The sequence below is a fragment of the Hetaerina americana genome, unplaced genomic scaffold, assembly GCF_022747635.1.
Source record: "Hetaerina americana unplaced genomic scaffold, ioHetAmer1.1.p SCAF_57, whole genome shotgun sequence".
NCBI classification, from domain to species: domain Eukaryota; kingdom Metazoa; phylum Arthropoda; class Insecta; order Odonata; family Calopterygidae; genus Hetaerina; species Hetaerina americana.
Window position 1 is genome coordinate 217,581 of NW_027287172.1, and position 26,620 is coordinate 244,200.

Sequence of the window (26,620 nt, forward strand, 5' to 3'; positions counted from 1 at the left end):
CCACTTGGCGTTCCAGGAAGATATGTTACTCGAAAAAAATCAGTTTGGGTTAACCGCCTAGTGCTTCGAAGCCTCAGTAGCATAACGTTCAATCCACTGGACTACCACGTGTATTTCTACTTTGGCTCACTGGCATTCATTTGACCTCTCAGCAGAACAGCTGTCTAACAAAAGTTGAAATGTAAGATTAATACAAATGAATAATAAGAAATCAATCTATTAAGAATATTTTATACACTAATAAAACAGTACAGAGCCATAGAGCAGCAGATCCCTTTCGGATTCACAAACTCCAGCTCGGGAATTAATGTTACTCGGAAACAAACCGCAGGAAGGAAGTCCGACGTCCGAAGCTAAAGGATCGCTACTGCAAGGAGTTTCGTCCGTCTTCGCAAGAGGCAGTTCGGAGAGAGGCTAGGGGAGGGGATCACTGACGTATCACGAAAGGTGGGCAAGAGACAGGGTGGAGGGAGCCGGACGTGGAGGGAGGGAGTGAAGAATGCAAGGGAAAGATTGACGGGGGAGAGTGCAACGGGGCAAAATTTTTGGAAGATGAAATATGGATGGGATATGTAGGTGTGCTGAAGGGGAAATAATCAGGGAAATATAGTACCCCGCTCTCCACTAGTGTTTGGCGCGGAGATTCCGTGGATGGGTGGAAAACAACGAAATTAAGAACATTAAACGTTCGGTAGTCACTTGGTGAAAGCGTTTCAAGTCCATGCTAAAATCAACTTTTTATTTTCCACCAATCGCCTTTTTACAAAAAACCGGCACGACGCTACTTTCCGTACTGCAGCATGGTCACATGAATTTTATATTTTTTTAAATCAAATTTTGGAAAATACGACGTTGATTTTATCATGCATAGAGTAGAATTGTCCTCCTTTAAGGAGAGCATACATTTCTAATAAGACAACCAAATACTGAGCACGCTACGTTCCAAAGCGCTCTCGAGAGTCACGATGAGGCAGGATAGTGGTGCCTTCAGAAACTTCGCGAGTAAAATGACAGCTATTGAGTTGTCAAATTTCCAACAGAATAGCCTTAACTCTAGTGGTAGAATGGAAATACCTGAGGAAATCTTGCAACACTGCCCTCCATTTTACAGGCTTGTACTTAACAGTCGCAAATTGAAGTCCTGAAGAGATCGAAACATGCGTCTCGGCTGGGCAGGGCATTCGCGGAAGAAAAGCCTTTAGCCTCAGATTTGACAAACCTGCACCCTGACCCAATGGCTGGTTTAGAGGACACATAATAGAAAGGAAATAAGTAACGACTGTGCATATATTTTTAAGGAGAGCTTGGATAATAATGCATCTTACACTGAGCACGCTATATCCAATACACCTTGGATTTAGCAAGCCAGTGCTTCGAGAAATTTTGTAATAAAGAACTCGTATGTATATGCATTCCCAAAAAGAACTTCTTTCCCCAGACTTCATCCTATGAGTGATGGTTATTAGGTCACTAATAAACGCTCGGCTGTGGTATTTCATTAAAATTAAGATATTCATGAAGGAACAGGTCTTAACTTCTTAGGATGATTTCCTCTGCTTTTAGTTTATATGAATCTTCGCGTTCCGAACTTGTTAATGTTGACCATGTCTGGATGCAAACATTGGGGCCTAAATGTCAGGCGATACGCTGTGCGGGGATCGGGATGGTGCGGCGGCTAATCGGGGCTTTTAAATCGGTGGTATCCCGATCCCTACTTGAGGTGCTTTGTAGAGAGCACTTTACCGAAGTATTTCGTTAGTCGGAAAGGAAGTTAAGTTTGTCACCTCCAGGATTAGAATCCTGGAGGTGACATATCTTTATCAATGGTGTCCTGATCCCTTCTTGAGGTGCTTTGTGGAAAGCACCTTAAGTGAGTACGCAGATGGGATGTTAAACTAGGAACCCCTTGCCGCCTTTCGTTAAGAGTAGGCTAATGCCGATGCCGGGTTTCTCTCCACCCTTCATCCTTTCCCATCCATCCCTAATGGCGCAAATGAACTCAGCTGTCGGTTGCCTTCCCTTAACCTAATACTACTACGATAGGTTGCAATTCTCAAAGGACTGGCCTTAGATTGATGTATTCGCACAGGGTCCTGTTACTTCGCAATCGAAATCTGTAGCACAGTCTCCATTATGTGTCATTCAAACCTAAATTTAAGAAGTGAAACGAAGAAGTTGGAATAAAAAAGTCGTGAAGAGTATAATCGTACAAATTCATGTTTTTCGTGAAAACAAAGGGTAAAATAAATTCAAATATATTTGCAGTGAACGGTATCTTCCCGTTGGTGACATTCTAGTTGGGAAATTTCATACACAAAGAGAAAAAATCGAGACTCGCACGAGCCTCGATTTCAAGTGATGTGCAATTACTTGTGTATAGTATTTGCAAAGTATTCCTACAAAACGAAACGGTGGACTCGTTTGGTTCAGAAACTGCGTGATTCTTGCCTGTCAGGATATAATTCAGTTTCGGATAGGTACGTCGAGCGTGCAACGTCCTAGAAAGTAAAGAAATAGTTCCCGGCCGAAATAAGCAATGTCTTTCTCAATGGTCACTGGTGTGAAATGATCACGTAGTGCGCTTGTGAACGAGATTGATGGTCGAATGGACGGGTAGATGGGTGAGCGAAAGGGGAGAAAGGCTAAAGGGAATGGGAGGGAGGAGGAGAAAAAGTAGACCCATTGAAACGTGTAAAAAGGGAGTGTGTGGGAGATGGAGAGGAAAGAGGAGGTGAATTGAGGAAGAAGAGCCCTGGGAGAGGAAGGAACTGTGAGAATCGGTCTGAGGGCCTGAAGGGATGGGAAATAAGGGAATAGAGAGAGAGGAAGAGAAATTGGGAGTGAACTCTATTCAAGAGAAACAATTATAAATTTCCACACGAAATAATTTAATTAAGAGCCTCTTATGAGAACTGACAGAAAAACATAAAAAAGGACATAACTTCCATGCTGTACTTGCTCATGAAAAACATATACTATCTTATTTTTCACCATAAGTCACATAAGATCCTCATCAATTTATGATAAATGTAATGAAAAAAAAACAAATATATGACCTCCTTACCTCAGTATAGCAAGAAAAAATCAAGGTGCAAATATATTCCCAATTATCTTATACCAAAGAGAGCATAAGAGGAGAAAAATAGAATTGAGATTATTTGATGAAGATAATTTTAATGTTGTTTGTGTGGACGTAACAATTTCACTTCAAAAAAATAGTTTGCATGGATGAGGTTAGCTCATTCCCCTATGTACTTCAGATTTGAGTAGAAACTCCCAATCCTCATGGATGTACCCACGGCTTCATCCAAGCTGTTTGATTTTTTGAGCACCAGATCTTCCTGGAAAGCCAAACTCAGGACAGGGAAAGTTTGGTTAAGGTAGATATACTTTGGTCCCTAACCTGACGTATGAATTTCATATGTCATAGGGCTTATATTTGCTAAACTCTATACTAACCTATCAAGAGTACATTTGGATAGATGGCTACAGTGATAGAGCTAACACTAAAATAATTGTAAGGTAGGTAAGTAATGTGTGTGGGTGTCCGAGTGCTATGAACTCCATTAAGTCAAAATACAAATAAATTTGAAATATCCTGAAAGTAGTGCATATGTACAAAGTCTTACCATGTGCCTGTTTTAAATACATAAAAATTTTCCTTCCTTTTGGTTCTTAAAATCAGGGAACTAACCAATGTGCCCATTTTGCTTATACCTAATGCATGTACCATTGGTTACTGTGTTTGCATTTTCCATGCTCCATTAGCTCAGATCAAATGATAATTTTAGTTGAAAGTAAGAGAAATTATAAAGCAAGTGAGCATGAGAGGTAATGAAATGACAACGGCAACTATACCTGAGTTGATTTAAATGATTAATTTACACCTGTTTTTTATTTCTTTTAGCAACATTCATTATGTCCTCTCTTTAGAGGCCATTACATTTCAAATTCCATTCGATCTCCTTCACTTTTTAGTCTTCTGTTATAAAATTTTGCACAAGTTTTGCACAGTGAAATAAAGTAAATTGGAGGAATTGACATAAAAATCTCATTCAGGGTGCCATGGCACCCTGAATCCTAATGCCAGAGTGCTTTGTGGCAACAAGACAATGCTCAGCCCATTCAATTGTTGATGTTAGCACAAGATGTATTTGGTCTTCCATGCCCACCTTTTGGTGATAGCATCCAATAGCCATCTCATGGTGAGTATTTCATTTATCCAAAACCAAAAAAGTCTAACATCATTTTTACATTTCCACTTAATCTCTACAAGTCTGAAATTATTTACTCAAGTTGTTCCCTTTTCCAGAATCTTTGCACACTTTTCTCATGCACTCTTATGGTAGCTATTCTAAATGAAATGACAAGAGAAATTCCATCATTGCTAAATTGTTGATATTTTTATAAATCAATAAAATTATAGCTACCATAAGGTTAACTTAAATTGAGGATTGAGAAGTCATAATTTCTAGGTTATTAACCTATCTTTTGTTGCCTCAAGCTTTGGTGAGCAAGGTAGCTAAGATATGGTATTCATTAATAAGCAAATTACAGAACCAATTCAGGAAATATGGGCTGAGGATGAATAAAACCAAGAAAGTGAACCAAATTATATCCTCAATATGTAGAAAAGACAAGTTATGCTTCAAAGTGGGTCGACAAAAATAAGAGCAAGTAGAGGATATCACCTATTTCAAAAGTATATTGCAGAAAAGCCAACGCTATAGTATTCCCTGACTTCAAGCAAATCAAATTCCTAACTCAGATATTTTTTTTCTTCTTCCTGATATTGGAGGGAGAAATAAAAGCAGCTTAACTCCTCTGCTTGCTCCAGTATGTATTTCCCTATTCTTACTTTGAGATTATGATTCCTTCTTAGACTACTACTCACTACTTTAGTTTTAATCTTATTTTTCCTGAGGTTCTACTTTTTCTCCCCATCTTCATATTGGCTTGTATCCTTGTCAGATTTTCTTTCTTGTCTGCTAGAATAGCTAAGCTTTTATGCAAGAACAGCATGCTTATCATTTCTGTAAAGTTATATGTCTCCTTTTATCTTTTCCTTGATCTTGTTCTTGTTCATTATCTCCTTAATATAGACATTACAAATCAAGGGCAATTATGAAATACCTTTTTCTACTCCTTTATATTTTACTTTAGCTTCTTAAGCCTTACTCTTATTTTTTACTTAAGCTTCTTCTGTAGCCTCTTCTCTGTGGTGAGTCTGAAAGCAATAATAGCTTCTCTTATTACTCTTCTTATCCTAAATTCAAACCGGTCCTCAGTGAAGTGTTCTTCCACCATTAACTGTAGAATATATCACTTCAGAGGTTGCTGCTGCCCCAAAAATTTTATGTAATGGGGTAGTTCCCATTAGCTTTTCACTACAGATACTCCTGTTAACATTAATATTTCAGCTGGTAAAGTAGTAGTCATCACAACATTTTCAGTGAAATGAGAGTCTGTGATGTACCAATCACTGCCACCTCCATTTTTTCTCATATTAAGAGGGACTGCTACCCTTTCTTCTGGGCAGCTGATGACTTATTGTGTTATGGCAGCCATTCCCCTAGTCACTGCTCCTTTGTAGGATTTTTTGAAATTAATAGAACATTGTACTTAAGGAAGGACTCTTGTACCCAGCGAGTACCACATGAAGTGCCATTAGCAAAGTTTTAAATTTAAATGAACAGGTAAAACAGGTAAACATCCATTAGGTAAGGAGGTTACCACAAAGTGGAGTAGTTGATGACAAAAAGATTCATTAAACACAATGAAAAGACTGGTGAAGACTGATTTTGAGCATAAGACCATTTTTTGGGCTTTTGAGGTGTGAGCATGGAGAAGGATGAAAAAATTAAATAAATGAATGGAAATGAAGAAGTTCTGAATAAAGTATAGGAAGAGGGAAACTTTATTAGAAGAATTTAATGAAGGAAGGGAAAGAGGATGAAAAGTATATTAAATAGTAATGGAATGTTGAAAGTTGTCATTAAAGGAGGGATGTTAAGTTATGGGGAAGAAAGAGGAAAGCATTAGGCATGTTGGCCGGAATCAAGGGAAACAGCAAGTATGCAGATTTAAAGAATTGTTTAGAGTGGTGCATAGTTTTACGTTAGTTAGTTCTGGGGCACCTTAGAAGTGTAGTGATCATAGCACCATCAAAAAACCTACCTTGATCAGTAGATTAATATTTTAAAAAAGTAAACCACCAAAAACTGCCCTATTCAAAAAAATAATGGATACAATACCATTTCAATTGTATTTAATGTTTCATTACAATCATTTTCAATATATGACATGATTAAAATATTGTCAATGTACTGTTGTTTTAAAATGTGCCGTGAAATAATCTTAATTGTCTCCACTGGTTGGGAAGCAATTATCCAAGTTTGGCTTTGTAGCATTCTTGCATCTTCTGGTCCAACCATTCCAAGCATTGAAATTGTGTCTTTTATATATTTTCAACGCACATTTGGCATCATCTATTATGTCATCATCGATAAGAACTGCAAAATAATAGTGTGCCATTAAAATGGGATGTTTTATCAAATAAATAATACTAGCACATTCAATATTAACCACTTCTTAAGGAATCATAATGTATATAAGCATTTTTCATGGCTTCTAAAACAGTTCACCGCATTGAGAATGCAATAAAGATCAGAGTATTATACATATAAGCATCACTAAGTTGGCGTCCATTAGCACTTTCATTAGTTGTCTGTAATTGCCATTTAAAAATGAATATTTATTTTATTTACACAATTACGTTGCATTTAGGCAAATTTCCTGGTGGCAATGGTCAGGTTAGGTCAAAGATAACTCTTACAACGAAAATTACATTCGAACACATAAAAACAGATAAAAGACGAAGTATTTTTACATAATGACACTTCCACATCACATACAAACAAACTTCCACCTACAAAATGCCATCCACATCACATACAAACAATATTTTCATAACTACAATGAAGTTTATTACCCAGTGGCTGCTTTACATTTCAACTTAAAACTTCTAAAATTGGATGGAAAGGGCTCAAACAAACCTCCAGGCAGCTGGTTCCAATCAATTATAGTTCTATTTAAAAAAGAGTATTTTTTCTTATTGGTTTTTTGCGTCCTTATTTTTATTTTGAGGCTATGGTCGTTTTTTCCCTTAAAGTTAGGCTTTTCTATCCCTTGCCATAAATCTTCCCATGCTTCGTCCTTTTTAACAATTCTATACATTGCACCTAACCTACTCCTTTTTCTTCTGTTTTTCAAACTCTCCCATTTCAGTATATCTAACATTTCTGTGACACTATCTGTCCTTTTGTACCTTCCGAGTACATATCTTGCTGCCTTTCTTTGAACTTTTTCTATCTTTTTAATATGTCCCACCTCTCAAGGGCATCTAACCCAATTTTAAAGGGACTCATTCTAATTTATCCAACTTCGGAAATATTGCAAAAAAATTTTCCAAATAGGAAAACCCAAGTAGAAACTTTTACAATTGATATTTTCTATTTGCCATTATGCCCTTAACATGTTTTAAATTTATCTAATAACTAACACATGTAGTTTTTCTTCATCATATAACTCATTGCATAACTCTCACAACAATTCTTGATTTTTATCTTCCACCAGTTTATCTTCATCATCAAAAACAGTTCAATTCCCCAAAAAAATGCTTGCAGGAAAAATGCTTTTCAGGAATTTTTAATTTAAAAAGTTCAACGTATAAATTTTATGATGAAGAAAATTATGGGTAACCTTGGTCTATGAATTTAAACGTATGCATCCTCTTTCTGTCATAGACCTACGTGATAGAAAGTTAGAATGACATGTAGTGTAATGACATCAATTTATATGTATTGCTGATAAAATAAATCTTGATATAAAATCTTTCTCATCACTCAATAATGAATAGGTCTCTTTAAGTGCAACTTTGCTACAACAGTAAATGCAAATCTGAAGCAGGTAAGTATATCATAACAGTAAAATAGGTCAGCTTTATAATCTGTGTTCTGCCATCCAGTAAAGGCCAGTGGCAGTGGCATACACCCCAATGAAGCTAGCTAAACACTACTTCCCTAACTCAAATGGTTAAATTAGTAAAATATGAATACTAGAATACAGCTTTATAAATGGTTTAAGTCACTACCTATGCTGAGGAAAGGGTATATAAAGAGTGCATGCTGAGAGGAATTTGGTTGCAAGATTTGGTTACTGAGAGGACTGGTCAACAAAAACAGAGGTATTACTCCGGTTCACATTTGGAGAAAAAATGTTTGCCTGTGTTGGGGGAAAGGAAGGAGAGGAGAACCCCTTCCATAGCAGCCATCTAAAACTAATAAGGGACCCCTATGATACCTCAATCAATGCTGATAACTTGCGTATTTTGCCCTCACCACCATCAAGAAACAACATGCTGCAACACCACTTGAATTTTCTTTTCCAAAACACTAATCATGCCTGTCAATCAAACAGCCTTCAAATTTCAATACTGATGCCGCTTAAAATATAGCCCAGAGTTGAGCCAAGGCTTTAGACATCTAATAAAAAGAAGGATTCATATTCTATGCTCAGTTCAAACTGATAATATGAATACTTGTGTATTAGGTGGGTAAATGAAAGCTAAGAAAAATGAAGAGACTTCTCAACCTGTACCTACTCTTGAAAAGGTAAGAGAATTCTGTTATTATCATAACGCTGTACATTATTTAGGGATGCAAGCAAGAGTGTTTATAAATTTTGAGGATTCATAATATTAAAAGTCATCCTCCAGTTCCATCCAAGGGAGCCTTGAGGGCTCCTTGGATATTGTTTTCTTTCATCTTTGCAACTAGTCCCCCCTTCCTTGAGTAAACAAAAGGGAAGATCACAGAAATAATGAAAAAACTTTGCTAAAGGCACTTCATGTAGTACTCACTGGGTACAAGAGTCCTTCCTTAAGTACAATGTTCTATTAATTTCAAAAAATCCTACAAAGGAGCAGTGACTAGGGGAATGGCTGCCATAACACAATAAGTCATCAGCTGCCCAGAAGAAAGGGTAGCAGTCCCTCTTAATATGAGAAAAAATGGAGGTGGCAGTGATTGGTACATCACAGACTCTCATTTCACTGAAAATGTTGTGATGACTACTACTTTACCAGCTGAAATATTAATGTTAACAGGAGTATCTGTAGTGAAAAGCTAATGGGAACTACCCCATTACATAAAATTTTTGGGGCAGCAGCAACCTCTGAAGTGATATATTCTACAGTTAATGGTGGAAGAACACTTCACTGAGGACCGGTTTGAATTTAGGATAAGAAGAGTAATAAGAGAAGCTATTATTGCTTTCAGACTCACCACAGAGAAGAGGCTACAGAAGAAGCTTAAGTAAAAAATAAGAGTAAGGCTTAAGAAGCTAAAGTAAAATATAAAGGAGTAGAAAAAGGTATTTCATAATTGCCCTTGATTTGTAATGTCTATATTAAGGAGATAATGAACAAGAACAAGATCAAGGAAAAGATAAAAGGAGACATATAACTTTACAGAAATGATAAGCATGCTGTTCTTGCATAAAAGCTTAGCTATTCTAGCAGACAAGAAAGAAAATCTGACAAGGATACAAGCCAATATGAAGATGGGGAGAAAAAGTAGAACCTCAGGAAAAATAAGATTAAAACTAAAGTAGTGAGTAGTAGTCTAAGAAGGAATCATAATCTCAAAGTAAGAATAGGGAAATACATACTGGAGCAAGCAGAGGAGTTAAGCTGCTTAGGTAGCTAGTTCATTAGCAATGGAAGAACCAAGAGTGAAGTAGCCAAAATATAAATGGAAAGAATGCTGTCTATCAGAAGAACCAACTATTAATGACAAGTAATACCTAATACTAGCTTTGGCATAAGAAAGCCATTTATTTAAACTAATACTTTGAGTTTACTTTCCTACAGCAGTGAAGCAAGGTAAAGAAGATTAAATTTATACTACTGGATGTACTGTTGTTGAGTCTTAAAACTAACATTGAATGAATCTGGCACTACTGAAGGATTATGAAATTTAAATGTATAGATAAAGTATCAAAGAAGAATTACTTTAAAGAGAGAAGCTGGATACACACAAGAATAAGAGTTGACAAGAGATTTGATCTGTCAGATCCTGAGGCATGAAAATGTACTGAAACCCATAATAAAGCCCAAAGGGAAACATATGAGCGGAGGAATCACAAAGAAAGTCATAGGATGTCTCAGGGACCTCAAATGAGTAGGTCATGGAAGGGGTCAGTGCAAGGTTCAGGATTAATGGATGACAATATCATTACCATTAGAAGAGTAAACCAGTTGCATATTTTTCCAAAGTACAATATTACAAAAAAATAGTGCCCATAAGATAAATGAAAACAAGATGAAAATTCTTCCCCTTCGATTGTTAATGCAAATAAAAGAATTCCTTATGGCACCTAACCCATGGAAATATTTTATGATGCAAACATACAATTGGCTTCAAAGTCAAAATGTAAGTCCTTACATACAAAATATCTCTTTTCCTTCATAATTTGTCTTGACTTTTTTTTTTAAATTGTCATTGAAAATGAAAATGATATTTTACTTTTACCATTAAATTCATAAATTTTCAATAAAAAAATTGCTTACATCTTTCTTAAGTTTAATTAAGTGAAATTTTTACGGCCATTGGAGTTTTCTTCTCCTTTCTTATTTAATTGAGAGGCCTTAGAGCTCATTATTTCTTACTATCTTTCTTAAGATTTAAATACATATGAATTCATTCCTGAATTTGCATATATAAATGCAATTTTGCAATCTTGAATGGAGGAATAGATTTAATTTGTTCTGTATCAAATGAAATGGAGTTAAATATAAACTAATTTACATATCAATCCTTTTGCTTATATTTACCTGAGCAAGGGATTCGGCAGTCTTTTCCTTCTCCACACCAATACTTGCCATTGATCTGAAAATATTGATCACTTTATTCATTTCATAAAATAGCCAATAAGTATTGCTTATCCTTTTGTGTTTGTATTTGTGCTCATTGCCCAAGTAAATCCAGCTTTCAATCAATAAAATGCAATAGTGAACCACAGTGAAAATATACTTACAAAACTATTGGATTGTGGAAACAAAAATCTTGATCCAAGAACCTAGACTTAATCGGGAAGAAGGAATGACATAGAAGATGGTGGCACCCTGATTCAACTTTGCAATAATCATGGGGGCATTGAAGGGCAATAATGTATGCACTAATGCAAAGTTCTTGAGTTGGTTCTAAAAGCTCCCTTGCCAGTTTTCTGCTCTGTGTATGTATACATTAAACAATCCTTGGTTTGACATCAATGAACCTAGTACTGCAATAGTTGGATATCAAAATCTATAATAAACTAGTCCAAAGAACCGTATCAAGCATTACTTTTAGGTGATTGTTGTTATTCACTATAGTGGTATGAGAATTGGGGTACATAACCCCAAATGGGATAAAATTGAATTTCTCAAGAGGGTGCAACTGTAGAACAACACCAGAAAGCACAAACCCTAGATGTGCTGCTGGATATAAAGGTAAATGGATTTCTTTCTTCATTACAACTCAAGTATAAACACTTCTCTACTCCTCAAGTTAAACACCATGAACTGAAAGAATTGCACAACAATGAATGATGATTTACTTAACATTCCCTTGTAAAAAATACTTAACTGGTGATCCTGCGGATACACAGTCAACTTGACAAAAACTAAGATATAAATGTAAAGTGCAGGAAATGACATCATAAAATCTTAATTTACTTTATTAACTAGAAAGAGAACTAAAAGGACAAGAAATGCGAAAATACGAGGGTCATCCGGAAAGTAGTACCCGTTCGTGCCGCATGAAGTGCTGACGACGCGAGTAGCCGCTGGACGAGGTCAGATAGCTTCAGTGGCTTGTCTGCCTTCTCTGAGCCAAGTTGCGTGACGCTAGCATTGCCTCTGTTGTTTCTGTGATTGTTTACAATGTTTAAAAAAATTGAGAACGCCGCCAGTTGTGAAGTGAGGGCAGTGATTAAATTCCTCAATGCAAGAAACGTTCGCCCATGTGATATTCATCGCCAATTAAAGGAGGTGTATGGAGACAATGTAATGGACGAGTCGTCTGTTCGGCGGTGGTGTCGCAACTTCAACATGGGGAGGGGGAACACACACGACGATGAGCGTTCGGGGAGACCGTCTGTCATTACAGACCAACTGGTGAGCTCAGTTGACGAATTCGTGAGGAACGATCGGCGCGTCACAATTGATGACATCTGTGAGCATTTTCCCAATGTTTCTCGAACAATTGTTCATGAAATTGTTAAACACCATCTGCATTATGCAAAAATTTGTGCAAGATGGGTCCCTCGCGTATCTCAATGAGCTGGCGGCGAAGGACTATGCAGCAGGAATACAGAAACTTGTCACACGTTATGACAAATGCCTTAATTTGCTTGGAGATTATGTTGAGAAGTAGTTTAAAGTATCCTCTTTCAAATAAATTTTTTTATGTTTGTTAATATTTACTTTTGTGTCTTTATTTCACGAACGGGTACTACTTTCCGGATGACCCTCGTATATATAATGTTCAGGCATCTCTTCTAAAGGAGTAAAATGTATACTGTGGAGGGGAAGAGTGTTGGCAAGGGGTGGCACTGAACAAAAAGTTTGGACAAAGAGTAGCAAACATATAGCATGAGCACTGGTAGAAAGAAATGGAGAATACAATTATGATGCATTTGTTTGCTTCATGGATTTTAATTATGCATTTAGAAGATTTTAAAAAGTTTATTTTAAAGTTGGTACAGTTACTGATAAGATTGGACTGGAAGGATAGGCAACTTAACTGAAACTTGCACATGTGTGGGACCTCACATGATCATATGGTAGATGGAGAGTCAAGAAGGAGGCAAGTCAGGCTTGTCCACCATCACCTGTGCTTTTCAAAGTTTTGGTAGGAAATAGTCAAACAGGCATTGGAATAGCTGGAGGTGGGAATAAAAGTAGGTGGGGAATTCTGTAAATGAGTTAGATTTGTGGATGGTCAAGTTTTATTCAGCCGCTCTGCCTAAGGATTATAATCAACCTAAGCGCATTTCAAAACCAGTGTGATACCAAGTTTGGGATGAGAATCTATGCAAAAACAAACAAAGTTATATGCTTTTCAAGACATACAGATGCATTTAATATTAGAATTGGAGTGCATAAACTAAAGCAGGTATATTAGGTTGCTTATCTAGGAAGTTTTTTGAATGAAGATAGTCAGAAAGGTACTGGAGACATAAGAAGAAGAATTGCCTTAGGCGAAAAATCTTTTCCATGAAAAGAGAGATGCTGACATAGACTCTGAGTAAGTATGTCAAGAAAAAATAAGAAAACCTTTGATAAAGAGTATAGTTTTTTAATTGAAGCAGATACTTGGTCATTGAGGCAAGATGGTTAGCATTGATTGGAGGCTTCTGAGATGTGGGTGTGAAGAAGAATGGAAAGGTCAAAATGGATAGAAAGGAAAACAAATGAAGAACTAATAGTCAGGATAGGGGAGGAGAGAGGGTCGGAGGGAGAAATATAAAAGAGGTAATACAGGTGAATGCAGGGTACTTTGATTGATGATGGAATAGAGAAGATAGTATGTAATAGGGAGAATGTGGCCAACTGCATCGGGAGGAAGAAAAGAATAGGCATGCTAGCCAGAATGAAGGCAGGTGAAAGGTATGTTTGAAGGATTTATTGTTGTGTACAGTTATGTTAGTTAATGCCAAGGAATGAAGCAGTAATTAGTCAATATATCAATCCAAATCCTACCAAAATCAGAAACCTAAAATAATAAAAAAGATTACAATAAAGACCCAAAAGCATAAAATTTATATTAAATTTTGAAAATAAAAGAGAATTGCTATCCTAAAGTGAAGATTGATATATCTCCATGGTAAATTTCAATACAATCCCTCTCCAAGCTTAGGGTTTTACATTTTACAGCTATCTGTAGGATCATCCAGTCACAATGCATTTTAATGCTGGAAAATGATTTACTATTATTATTTTTGTTTGGGTATTCAACCAGTTAAGGAAGGTTTTGGGTGAACAAAGCCAATACAACTGTACAAAATTACATTTACTTTCTTCTCCTAGCAAAACATATGACCTGAAATCAGACACTATGTTATTACATCGAATAGTGTAGTAACGTGGGAGAGAAGGATAGCCAGTGTCTCAGAATAGCAGCGTAGAAAAAGCACTAACAATAAGAAGGATGAAGTTGAAAAAAACAGTGAGAATAGATAATATCCTTTCAGAATTGCTAAAAAGTTTAGGAAAAAATGGAAGTATGAGATTCTTTGAACTTATAAACTGTATTTATGAGGAAGGAATTCAGCAAGAAGATTTTCTTGGGTCAATTTTTAATCCTTAACCAAAAATAAAGGAAAGTACCAGTGTATGAGGACCATGGAATGATGTACGTTTTCACAAGCAGCAAAATTACTTTTGAAAATCATCAGTAGAAGTTTATGTGACAGTGTAAAAAACTACCTAGGTGAAAATTAGTTTGGACGAGGTGGAAAGAAATGACTGATGCCATCTCTCTGATGAGAACATTGATAAAAAGAAATATTAATTATAAAGGGGGATGTCTTTGGGTGCTTTTTGGATATTTTGATGGTATTTAACTGAGCAGTTGATGGAGTTCATGGAAATATTGTGAAATATAGGGGTAGACTGATGTGATAGGCCACTTATTTCAAACTTGCGTACGAATCATATGACACAGGCAAGGGTAGCAGTTGAAAATTTGAGATGGAGAGTGAGACAGGGATGCTTGTTATTGCTGGTACTTTTCAACACATTCATATAGTGAAGGAAATTTAACAGGGGTAGAAGAAGGGCAACCAAAGAATTGCAATTATTTTTCAATGCTTTGCAGGAGCAATGTAAGAGGTATAAAAAGAAGATTAATCACGTGAATGTTTTGATTTATGAGTAGGAAAGTGAAGTTAAACATTTAATTAGGAAGGGATAAAATCTTGACAAGAAGTTCCTTATTTAGCTTCAGGTATTAATTTTATTCCATCCTAAAACCTACCTCTAATAGACTTATTAGGTTCCTTAAATTAATAGATCATTGATATAGTAAAAATCTTACCTGGAGAATCATTAAGCATTGGTTGTTTGAAACGAAACCAGAATTACCTTTTATAAATTGTCTGTCTAAATAATGCACACTAAAGATATTCAAATATTGACTCACATACTGACTAAAGTTTGCAGGCAAAAAGGTTATTTACATCTATAAAATGACTGACTTTGAATATTTAATCTTTATAATAACTATGTATTTCACTGTTATTCGCAAAGAATATCAAATACTTGATATCTCTAAATTATAAGGTGGCCAAAAACCGATTGGCAATCATCATCCCTGAGGACAATGCACGAGTCGGGCATCGAAACATCGGCCAACATGGAATCCCTGACCCAGTGGAAGACCCGAGAAAACTTCATCAACCAAATACGCCGGGAAAGCACCAGATCTTACATCCATAAAGTAATCTGCATTATTATCTCATACATTGGAGCAATTTTCCATTCTTCAGCGAGACACTAATACATTTATTCTTATGGTAATCTATGGTAACTTGTAATCAGTAAAGCAGCAAAAAATATTTTAAATCCAGTCTTGTGCATTTAGGAGGCATGGCATTTTTTGTTGTGCATATAAAATACTTTTATCACCCATATAGTTCATCATACAATAATTAAGAAGCTTCTCAAATATACCACTCAGAGATAAGTCTTTGAGGTCATGAATTATGATATTAAATTCATCACCTGACCCTTTACCTAATTTTTCAGAGCAAGAGCATTGATGCCTATCTTTATCCATCTTGTGTACAATAATTAGAGGGTACAGTTACATGTGAGATGTGAAATGACCACAATGTCAAAACACCCTCAAAATACCTAATACCCTAACCTAGCATTAGGTTATCCATAAAATGACAATGTGGACGGCACTTCTTCAGCTGAATGGCTTTCATCAGCAACACTCTTGGTAAGAGGTACTTCAACAAAAGTGTGAATATCAGCCAAAAGTATATCAAGACCACATAAAATCTTATCATCTAATACCATAATGTTCTTGATACCAGCTGTATCTGGGGAATGACTATAAAAACTAATTTTGAGTTTGACCTGATATTTCTACATAGGAGTTTGAGGGCATCACAATTAAGGCTATTGACACAAATGAAGAATCAGAAGGATAGGAAGTAAAAATTCCTCTATAAATAATAAATCACTCAGTTTTATTTGTTTAAAGGAGTTAACAACTTAAGAATAAGGAAAACCTGATGTTTTTCTGGATGGAAATGGTCAATCCTTCTATTCAAATCTAGACAACATTTTATCCTGTTCAAGTTTATCCAGATGTAATTTATTTTCTTTACATATGCACATTATGCTCATTCAGGCTTGATACTTAAGCTGTGCTGGAGGTGACATTGGGTCATCATGTAGAAAATACTGTCTCTAATTCTGGTCATCAAAGAATTTCATTAAACATAGCAATAAAGAAAATATAGTTAGATTGCTACTGGGATTTAATGTTCATAACATTTTCTTTCTTTTAGGAAAATTAATTTGAATGACTAATTTTATTCTACCTTAAGGCCTTATTTTATTTTCCCAGATGCTTGTGGGAAATTTATGTCTGTATATATGGTTAGCATAACTGAGAAGGACAACAGGCGTTAAAAAATGACCCGGAAATCACTATACAAAATGTGAACTTGCTCACTTGTTAACATAGGCTACATTGAGTCATTTAATAGAGTGCAAATTTGTAATATTTCTATGAGGGGAGAACATAATAATTAAGCACTGCTTCAAAATATTTGAAATTTAATTTGATACGGCATTATGGGTTGATGTATTGAGAAAGTCATTTTATTAATAGCTCAGTTAAAATACTAATATGTGATCGTATAAATACCTGAAAGATGCCATAATCATGGCTGCCATTTGAATTTGGTCCACCAACAGCTGACGAGTTTCTTCCACTTTCATTCTCAATCAAGCACACCCCTGTCAAGAGTTATAAGTCAGGAATAATTTTTCAGAAGAAAATATCCATGCCAACATTTTTCAATAGAATAATGAATGGTGGTTTACAAACAATAACAGTACAATACACTTAATTAGTCTACATAATTGTTTGCTGAATTTATAATAAGGATGTAATTATTTCATCTGTATTAATTATATCGATTAAAATTATCTAAACTTCTATAAACTTTAGCTTCCAATTTCTGATATTTTTATAAACAGGATTTTATGCTAAGTTATTAGTGATGAACAGAAGGAATAACGTTAGGAGAAACTCATGATAATAAGATTTTTATTACAAAACACTTGCAGTAAGCAATATTTATATTTCTGTCATGTAATGGCATTAATACCTCACTATAACATCCACACAACAGTCCTCATGTGGACATCCATACAATATCCAAAGTTGCCACCAGTTACCATCCATAAAATTTTGAAAGGATTTTTACTGAAAATGGACACTCTTTCAATGAGCATTGACAATTGGCATGAGCTTATGACAACTGAATTTTTATTTTGGGTGATTATATATAGGGACTACATGTTAACATTTATTCAATATTCATACAATATTGAACTTGCACATTAACTATTTTGGATACTAATAAAATGTTTTGATTACCAAATAGATACTTATTAGGTGCTTCTATGGAGGGTGAATTGTAACATCAATGGCATAATTTCTGGATCTTCGACCTGAAATGTTTATAGCCCGTATAATCTTATGAAAATATACAAAAGCCACCATGACCATAAAGAAAGTTGTTCCTGTAAAATTGATGTGCCAAACCAAATAGCATTTTGATGAAGAAGAAACCATTAATGCCACATACTCATTAGGTCAAAATATAATTTTTAAGTTTGTGTGACTAAATTTTGGTTCATTTTTTACCCCTTTCTTGGCCAACTTGTATTTCAATTACTTTTAATTCAAACCACCATTATTTTTTATTATTAATAGTAGTTCATTGATGATGTATGATGCTCATGGACACAGAAGTACACCACTGCTTCACCAGTGAGTCTTGCCCAACACAACATTAAATACAGTAACACTTAAAAATTAAACATTCTTCAACTCTACATAATTTCTGCCTCCCTTCATTTTATCCAACATTCCTAAACTATCTCTCCAGCTACCATGTTTACCTAACATCCTTCCATCTGTCTTCAACATTCCATTGCCACCAAAAATACTGTGTATTAACTTTTCTTACCTTCCGTGAATTTCTATTGAATCCCTCTTCTCCTATAAAATACCATCCTCCATTCATTTATTGCTTTTATTTCCCTTTTTCATGGCCACATCCAAATACTCCATGCTTATTTTCTTTCCTTAATGAATAAGCTTCTGAGCTGAAAAAATTATGTTCCATATCAAGGTTTTCACCACTATATTCTTTATATCTGTACTCAATTTTCTGGTTTTCTGTCAAGTAATGTTCAAGTAAGTCTTTATGAAAGTACAACTATATTTTTCTTCCATATTTCCTTAAAAAGCTTTCACCTGTCTTTATAAGGTACTCATTATTCTGGCCTCTCAAACGACTCCATATTCTCACACTGCTCTTTCAACAGCTCTTTTGGGCTATTAGTTATTTACCTTGGTATATTCTATGTGTATTTTTCCTAATTCTTTATTAACATTCTTTGATTTTCTTTTTTTTTTTCTTCCCAACCATATCTTAAGAAATCAATGACTTTCTAATCCTTTTTTCCATTAATAATACTAATTGTTTCATTTCAAGTTTTTATTCATTGTTATTTTAAGAGAAGATCACCTTTTTTTACTCTACCCAGTTTACCTGATGCTCTTGAAGAATGACATCCGCTGCTATTTGGAATTATTTCCTCTGTACACAAGTTAAAACAACTTCATTATCCTAAGAGCCTTAACTATATTATCCACTTGAATAGGATATTACACTTTGTGAGCTCTACATTATGATCTAAGTCTGCATCTGCTCACAAAACACTCTGTAAATTGATATCTCAATTAACATGTGTCTAGCCAAAATGTTAACTTACTGATGTCTCCCGATATCTATTTATATTTTCCATACAGATTTATATCTGCTGTGGGATTAAAGCCAAGCTTGAATGAAAATGAAATCGTTATCGTTTACAAAACTCTGTTTTCTCCCTACTATTCATCCTAATTCTTTAATCATATTCTTTTACCTTATTGCCATTCCTCCCTTTACCCAGCACTATATTTCAATCTCCTATTCCTATCAAGTGGTTCCTTTCAGGAACAATTGTAATAATTTCCCCTTGTTAGCTGTTTCTAAGTTCTACTTCTTACCCTCAATTTTTTCTAATTTTCAGGTAAACCTGAAAAGAACTAACTTGGAACCGAAAAGGAAAGAACTGAAAAGAACCTAACTTGGTTCTTTTCAGGTAAACCTGAAAAGAACCAAGTTAGTTTTCTAGTTTTAACCATACTAATAACATTCTAAAACCATTCCATTTTTATTATAACCCTTCCTACTTTTATTTCACTACTGTATACTATACTGTTACTCCTCTCTGGTTCTCTTCTTTTCTGATGTGTATTTATCATGCCAAAAATTCCCACTATCTATCCACCACAACTCATAGAGGAGTATCATATGTGTCCTTTCTCCATCTATTATTTGATAGATACTTTCTTACTCCTCAACATCACATTTAAATTCTATAGATGATAAAAATGGTGGACTATCAAAAATTGACCATCCAGGAGCAATTATTATTGCTCCTGATTTGCCAAAATTAATTATCTAACTATCCCAAAGGGTTATCAGAAGAGACAAAATCCTATCACCAAATTTAGGCTTTAGTCTATCAAGAGGGAATACCAATGTATTAAACTGATTTATTGAATGATTTCACTTTTCAATCCAACATATTCATCTGAAATATTCAATTCTTCTATTTCCTTGGCTAAAATGTCAATGCTTACTACTTATTCTTTTAAATTATGCTTGATAAAGGCACCATACATTTATCATGTGACCTGATATTCAGGACTATTTGAGATAACTATGCCAAAATATATCTCAAATTTGTGTACTTACAGTCAGGGAGAAGAGATTGTGTGAAATTCAGAGACAGGAGTTCAAGAGCCAGTTCACATCTTTTGAAAACATAAGCAGAGATGATGCTGTCATTCCTAAGGCTGATGATCAGGAAAGCTATGAAGATTTTGTACACCTAAAATTGGAAAAAAAGTCACAAATTTCTAATGTAAAGTATAACCAATAATGGCATTCTAACCCCATGAAAAGGATAAATGTAACATCATCAATTTGCAGTGTCTCAAGAGTAGTGTAAATTATAAGAGAGGAACAGGAAGAGCTGGAGGGAGGAATGATAGTAGGTGGAGGATAAATCAAATCAGTAAAATTTATGGACGATCAAGTACTAGTTGGCCAGTCAGCCAAGGGATTGCATATAATTGATATGCACATCACAAATTCCAAAGAAACTGCGGGAGATGCCGCAACAGTAACTTTTAACGGAGTCATCCGCTAATGTGCATTTCAATGCAACAATTTCAGAGTGTAAAAATCATTCGCCTTGACTGGGATCCCAGTCAAGGTGAATGATTTTTACACTCTGAAATTGTTGCATTGAAATGCACATCGCAGAAAAAATGTGACAGACATGGGATGAGAATCACAATTAACTATATACAAATGTCATGAGGTTCTCAAGGATTAAAAGATAAACACTTTGGAGATCATAAACTAGAGCATTTATAAAGGCGCAATCATCCAGCAAGTGATCTGAATCAAGTTTGTCTTAGCATTGGGGACCTTGAAGAATAATTGCATTAGGCAAACAAATCATAGGGGAGTGAAAAAGATTTTAATTAATGCAATAAGCAGGAAAAAGAAACAGAGAAGTGTGATATGGCAGGGGAAAGATAAAGTAGCAGAGAGATATTCAAGGAAGGCAGACAATATGGATGCAGGATATTTTTTGGCAATGAAAGGTTTAGGTCTGTGATAAAGGGGAGGACGTTTGTTAATTAAGGCAGTGGAAGGAAAGGTTTAGGCATTTTGAGTGCAATTAAGGGAGGCAGAAAATATGTGGAGAGAATAATTTATTTTAAGTGTTACTTAAAGGTAGTTAGTGTCACGCTATGCAGAGTGTTGAAGTGTGGAAGTGTTTAAAATCTTGGGCATATTTAAATTCTACTTTGACTACTGATGAAAACAATGGTAAATGTACAGCAAAACTTCCCTTTCGGAGGAGACAATTTGAAATACCCTTCTACTTTGTCTGATGACAACTAGAATCAACCAAAATAATGAGTAATTTTCAATAAAAAAAACCCATAAACACAGTAATCAAACTGAAGGTCGGTTTGGTACGTGATGGTAAAGTTCACCCTGTACTAAGCCCGACGGCATGTGAAATTCACACATCAGGGTAGGGGGGCCAGTTCCTTTCCCTGTGCTGGTTATGGTTTCCCAGGAAGATCTGGTACCTGAAAAATTACAGAGCTTGGGTGGTTGGCTGCAGGCGCCCGGAGAGGCTTGCTTGGGAATCGAACCCGGGCCCTCCAGTCAGTAGTCCAACGCTCTACCCCCTGGACTAATTATAAATACATACTTAAAACATTGTTTTTAGCCCTGAATCGAATGCTAATAGAAGGACAGCCTATTTGATTGAAGAAGAATTTTCATCAGCTTCCTTGTTGTACTTTTCTGCATAGTTTTAATTTATGAAATAGAGATTGTGAAGTGAAATTATCTGCGGAAGAAAATAGTGTTTTCTTAATTCAACATTGGTTTTAAATTGAAATTATGAGATTCTCAAATTGAAAGCTGGGAAGAAATAGAGGTTCCTACATGTGCATGCCAGGTCCTAAATATAAAACTTTAATATCAGCAGTAAGTAAAATGGCTTTTGGGTAGAAAATGTTTTTAATTGTCATACTGCTCTCTTCTTGAGGTTCTGTCCAAATGTGGTTGTTGACATCACTTATGTCTTATTCATCCTCCATACCATTTGGGGAAGAAAGAGTGCATGCATGCATTAAAAGAATATAGCAGTGAAATGAAGGAGAGTTAGGGTATAATGACAAAGAGATGAGAAGTACATAAGTATAAAACATAGCTCCAAAAAATATTTGTAGCTATTCTTTCTCCAACCACTTGCCCAAAACATGCAGCAGAACCTACATAAGCCACTAATTGAAAAATTAATTCTACCTATGCTGCATCTAATAAAAAGTAAAACAGATTCAAGCCCAAATAATCGATGAATACAAAAAACATAATTCCTTATTTGAGTTTATAATTATTGTACCTGCCCGTTTTTTAAATATTTGAGAATTGCTTGATGGCTCTGAACAGTCTCACGGTAAGGAGGGGAGAGAAAGTGAGGGAGGACCATACCTTCTCCTCTGTAGCATAAAATTGCCTAGTTCACATGCTAAAAGCTATCCAATCACCTTCAATGTTTTCGATATGAATAGTGGAATCCTCAATGATGAAGTCTCCAGATTTTGGATCCCCAAATTTGAAGGGAAATAAATAGAAGATTTAACATATACAAATTCTCATTGTAAGAAATTAATATTTCCATGCATACTAAAATTGCAGTTTTTGGGCAGAAGGAACAGGACTGGAATGGACATGAAATTATACAGGCATGTATGTTAGTTTTAGTTAGTTAGACAGGTCTGTTAGGTAGTTAGTTAGACAGGCCTGTATGACATCTTAATTATTATTTATTACTAATGATGAACTTATAAATGCATCAGAAATATTGTAAATTTTACTTTTAATTAATATACCAAGTCTTGTCATCAATCTTACCATGCATGACCCATATATGGTCTAGAATATGGCATTGCTTCTTTAAAGAGTTTCAATTCTCAGGAGCAAGTAAATAAGGACTCAAGGAAGTGAATTCAATGTATTGATTTATTTTTCTCAGTTTTATTATCCTATTCAAGGATATAACCATTTGTTTTTTTAATAGAATTGATTAAATTTTATAAATAAATTAAGTGACATGTTACTACTTTTATTATTAAGTTACGTATGTAACCTTAGGTATTCCTGCATCAAATCTCACAAAAGTGGACAACCAAGAATCAGAGATCTAATATTTCTTTGCGGATGCTCAGCATATTTTAATTCCCTTTTGATTTTCAACTGTTTTTTAATATTAAAAGACTTGTTTTGCCATTATTATTTCAATGCAGGTAGAATGAATATAAGAAACGTATTCTCTTATCATCTAAATTCAATTTTGAATTAACATTTTCCTGGCTCGTAAATATTTACAAAATATCCATAGATAGTTGTTGGCTAACTTTCAACTTAAAGAGTTAGTTCTATTTTCTTTTCAATGTATGACATAAATCCCAAGTTTTTTCCTGAGCATTCATTTGCCAATCTGTAAAAGTTAAAATTTGGTTTCATTTGAGACATAATTAATTCCATTAGTCGCCATAATTCCTTGCATCACAAGAATAACATTTTATATTTTTTTAATGACACGTGCTCAGGTTCCAAAGTGGAAATATTTTTAACACGAGTGTAACTCACTATGAGAATTCATATTTTAAATTATTGGTTTAAATGCCTTCTAAAGCAGTAGGTCATCCATGGGATTTTGACTGCTGATGGAACTGTATTTAAGGGTTGCACTGGCAACACTTATAGTCTACATCAGTAACTGCACTTGTGAGTCAAATACGACATTTGCAATGCTGTACAGAGGCATGTTATGTACTTAACATAGTAGATAAATACTTTTAAGAGTATTTTGATCTTACATCTTAAATGAAATCTTAAATTGACTTTTAACTTAACTACAAGTTACTTTTGACGAGTGTAACTTTTTAAGCGAGTTCTACATTAGATTTACTTTTTATTTAAATCAATGAAAAATTATTTGGGATTAAATTAATTTTACTGAGTTGATTTTTATAACGAAGTTCCCCAAATCTTGTAAATCTTACTTATGTTATTTGACCTACGAAAACACGAAGGGCTAATACTTATAAATCTATTTACGAGTACAATATAAAGGGGTATAAATTGATTAGTGCCATACTCCCAATGATAATTCTGAATCCACTAGTGCTGTCAAGTAGTATACCGCTCTATTCTTTGACGCGAGCGCGAGGTGTGGGTCTCTCTCTTCTGCTCTATCTCTCAAACAGTCGATCCTGCAAAACTCATTTTCACCTCCGAACCAATTTCCAAAGACACATCTTCATCTTTTTTGATATGGTTTTCGGCAATTGTACATCAACGCACATATCGACGTCCAATGAAGTATAGAGAGATATTTTTTGATAAAACTACTTTTCACGATATCATTAGTAAGATGGAATTGCACCTGATGAAGGGAAAGCTGAAGGGAAGACTTGAACACGACACCTTTTACTCAAGATATTTTCTGAAAGCATCTCCTTCGATTATGTGCTAACGTAGATACGAGTACTCTGAAGGAAAGTTGATCATTCCTTGGAACTGTACTAAAATTGCGAAGTTTCTATAATTTTCTCACTATTTATTGTAACCATTTAATCGAATACGTAATGAAGTACAAAGTCCAGTTGGTTGCGATGAGGTGGTATTTTCCTCTATCATCGCAGCCAAATGGACTCACCGTATTCCTTTGTCTTTCCCTCTTTCTCTACAAACCCTCAACCACCGACCACCACTATTACTTGTTTTTTTCTCCCATCTCCAGAGCTTCGGTTTTTCCCACTCGCCTACTTCCTCCCAGCACGTGGAAACACCCTGGTTTCCCCACCCCTCCTATGATATATATATATATATATATATATATATATATATATATATATATATATATATATATATATATATATAATATATATATATTTATATAAAGGTCGCGGTAGTCCAGAGGGTTGAGAGCGTTGGACTACTGACCGGAGGGTCCCGGGTTCGATTCCCGGGCAAGTTTCTGGGCACCTGCAGCTCCACCCAAGCTATGTGATTATTCTGGGACCAGATGTTCCTGGGAAACCATAACCGGCACAGGGAAAGAAACTGGCCCCCCTACCCTGATGTGTGCATTTCACACGCCGTCGGGCTTAATACTGAGTGGACTCTGCCATCACCTACTAAACCGACCTTCAGGTTGATGACTTTGTTTATGGTTTATTTATACAACTATTGGACCCTGTACAGTGAGAGCTTCACTTAAAGATGATGTATTGCATCGAAAATAGTCGAGAAGAAATCTCTATTAAGTGGAAAATGGTAATAGTCTTCGTGTCTTATTATTATGGAGCAATGGGAACAATTATGGGAGCAAATGGGAACAATTCCACCACATCACACCTGAATCTGTAATTTATAATTACGTCATTATTTAACAAATTAATTATTCGAAAGGAACTAAATCTGCAGCGATCTAAATGCAGCCGTGAAATAGCCGTGAAAGAGAAACCACAAAGTCGTGGCACATAAGTAATTATCAATATTATTACTATCGTAAATTAATACAGAGTGCGGCAACATAACTTCCTTTTTTTATAAAGCAGAACTCCTTCAAAAAAAGAAGTTATGTTGCCGCACCCTGTATCTACAACATAACTCGAATCACGATCAAGTCAAGAGAGAAAATTTAAGTTGGTATGTAATCAGGAGAATTCAGAAATGCCAGATGCCATCACGCTGTATTCATATCAAACAAATTTCACTGCTAAAGCCAAAATTTTCAATTATGCTTGTGGAAAAACAAAGGTATACGATCGATTTATATTTATTTGATTGTATTGAAAATCTGAAACAGGAGAACGTTATTGGTCCTAAATCAGGTAAAATGTAGAAACGGAAGATTTTTTATAATTTTACTTTTATCCAAATTCAGCATGAACACTTGGCGAAAGACATTAAATATATAATATTATTCTGCTGCTCTTCTTCTCCATGTTAAATACTATCCCATTTCCCATGATTTTACCCAGAAATGGAAATTCAATTTATACTTTCAGAACGAGAAAGAATAATGACAGAATACAAACTCCCATTAAAGTTGCTACGGCATTTGTATTCACTCTTTCAAAGGAGGATGTTTGTTCTGTGGGTTAACTGCTTACGTTATGAAAAGCAAAACAGTTTGGATTCCTTCAGAGAAAAGTGAAAGTAGGACATTAATTTCAACGGTGCAAAATTTAAATTTGAGGGTGTGGTGCCGTCGGACAACACCCGTATCATCTATTGATTTCAAACGATGGAAGAGGAATAAAACAGTTTGCTTCCAATTTGAATACACTTTTAAGTGGTCTAGGTAACCAACTCTGTCTTAGAGCTAAAACATCACCCCTATTAATATATGATAATAATGTCAATTATTCCTTAAACCAGAACTGGGATATCAAAGGATAAAATATTTCAAAACCACAGCCAAAATTTAACCGATTAAGGTACATTTTAGATGGCACCCTAACTTACCACTGCTATACTACCTTGATCAAAAATTTCCCGGAATTTATTCAGAAAATTAAAAATACAAGTTTATTCATCTAAA

General features: G+C 35.1%; 1 protein-coding gene across 1 annotated transcript in view; it reads right to left on the minus strand.

The window, feature by feature from the left end:
• Positions 1-6,356: 6,356 nt before the first annotated feature.
• LOC139694854 (lysozyme-like) overlaps positions 6,357-26,620 on the minus strand; it is a 36,835-nt gene continuing 16,571 nt past the window's right edge. The window contains exons 2-5 of the mRNA XM_071593378.1: positions 20,164-20,299; positions 16,989-17,080; positions 10,895-10,949; positions 6,357-6,512 (exon numbers count right to left, since the gene is read on the minus strand). Coding sequence (XP_071449479.1) covers positions 6,358-6,512; positions 10,895-10,949; positions 16,989-17,080; positions 20,164-20,299 — 438 coding nt within the window. The 3' untranslated portion in view covers position 6,357. The remainder of the gene's footprint in view (positions 6,513-10,894; positions 10,950-16,988; positions 17,081-20,163; positions 20,300-26,620) is intronic.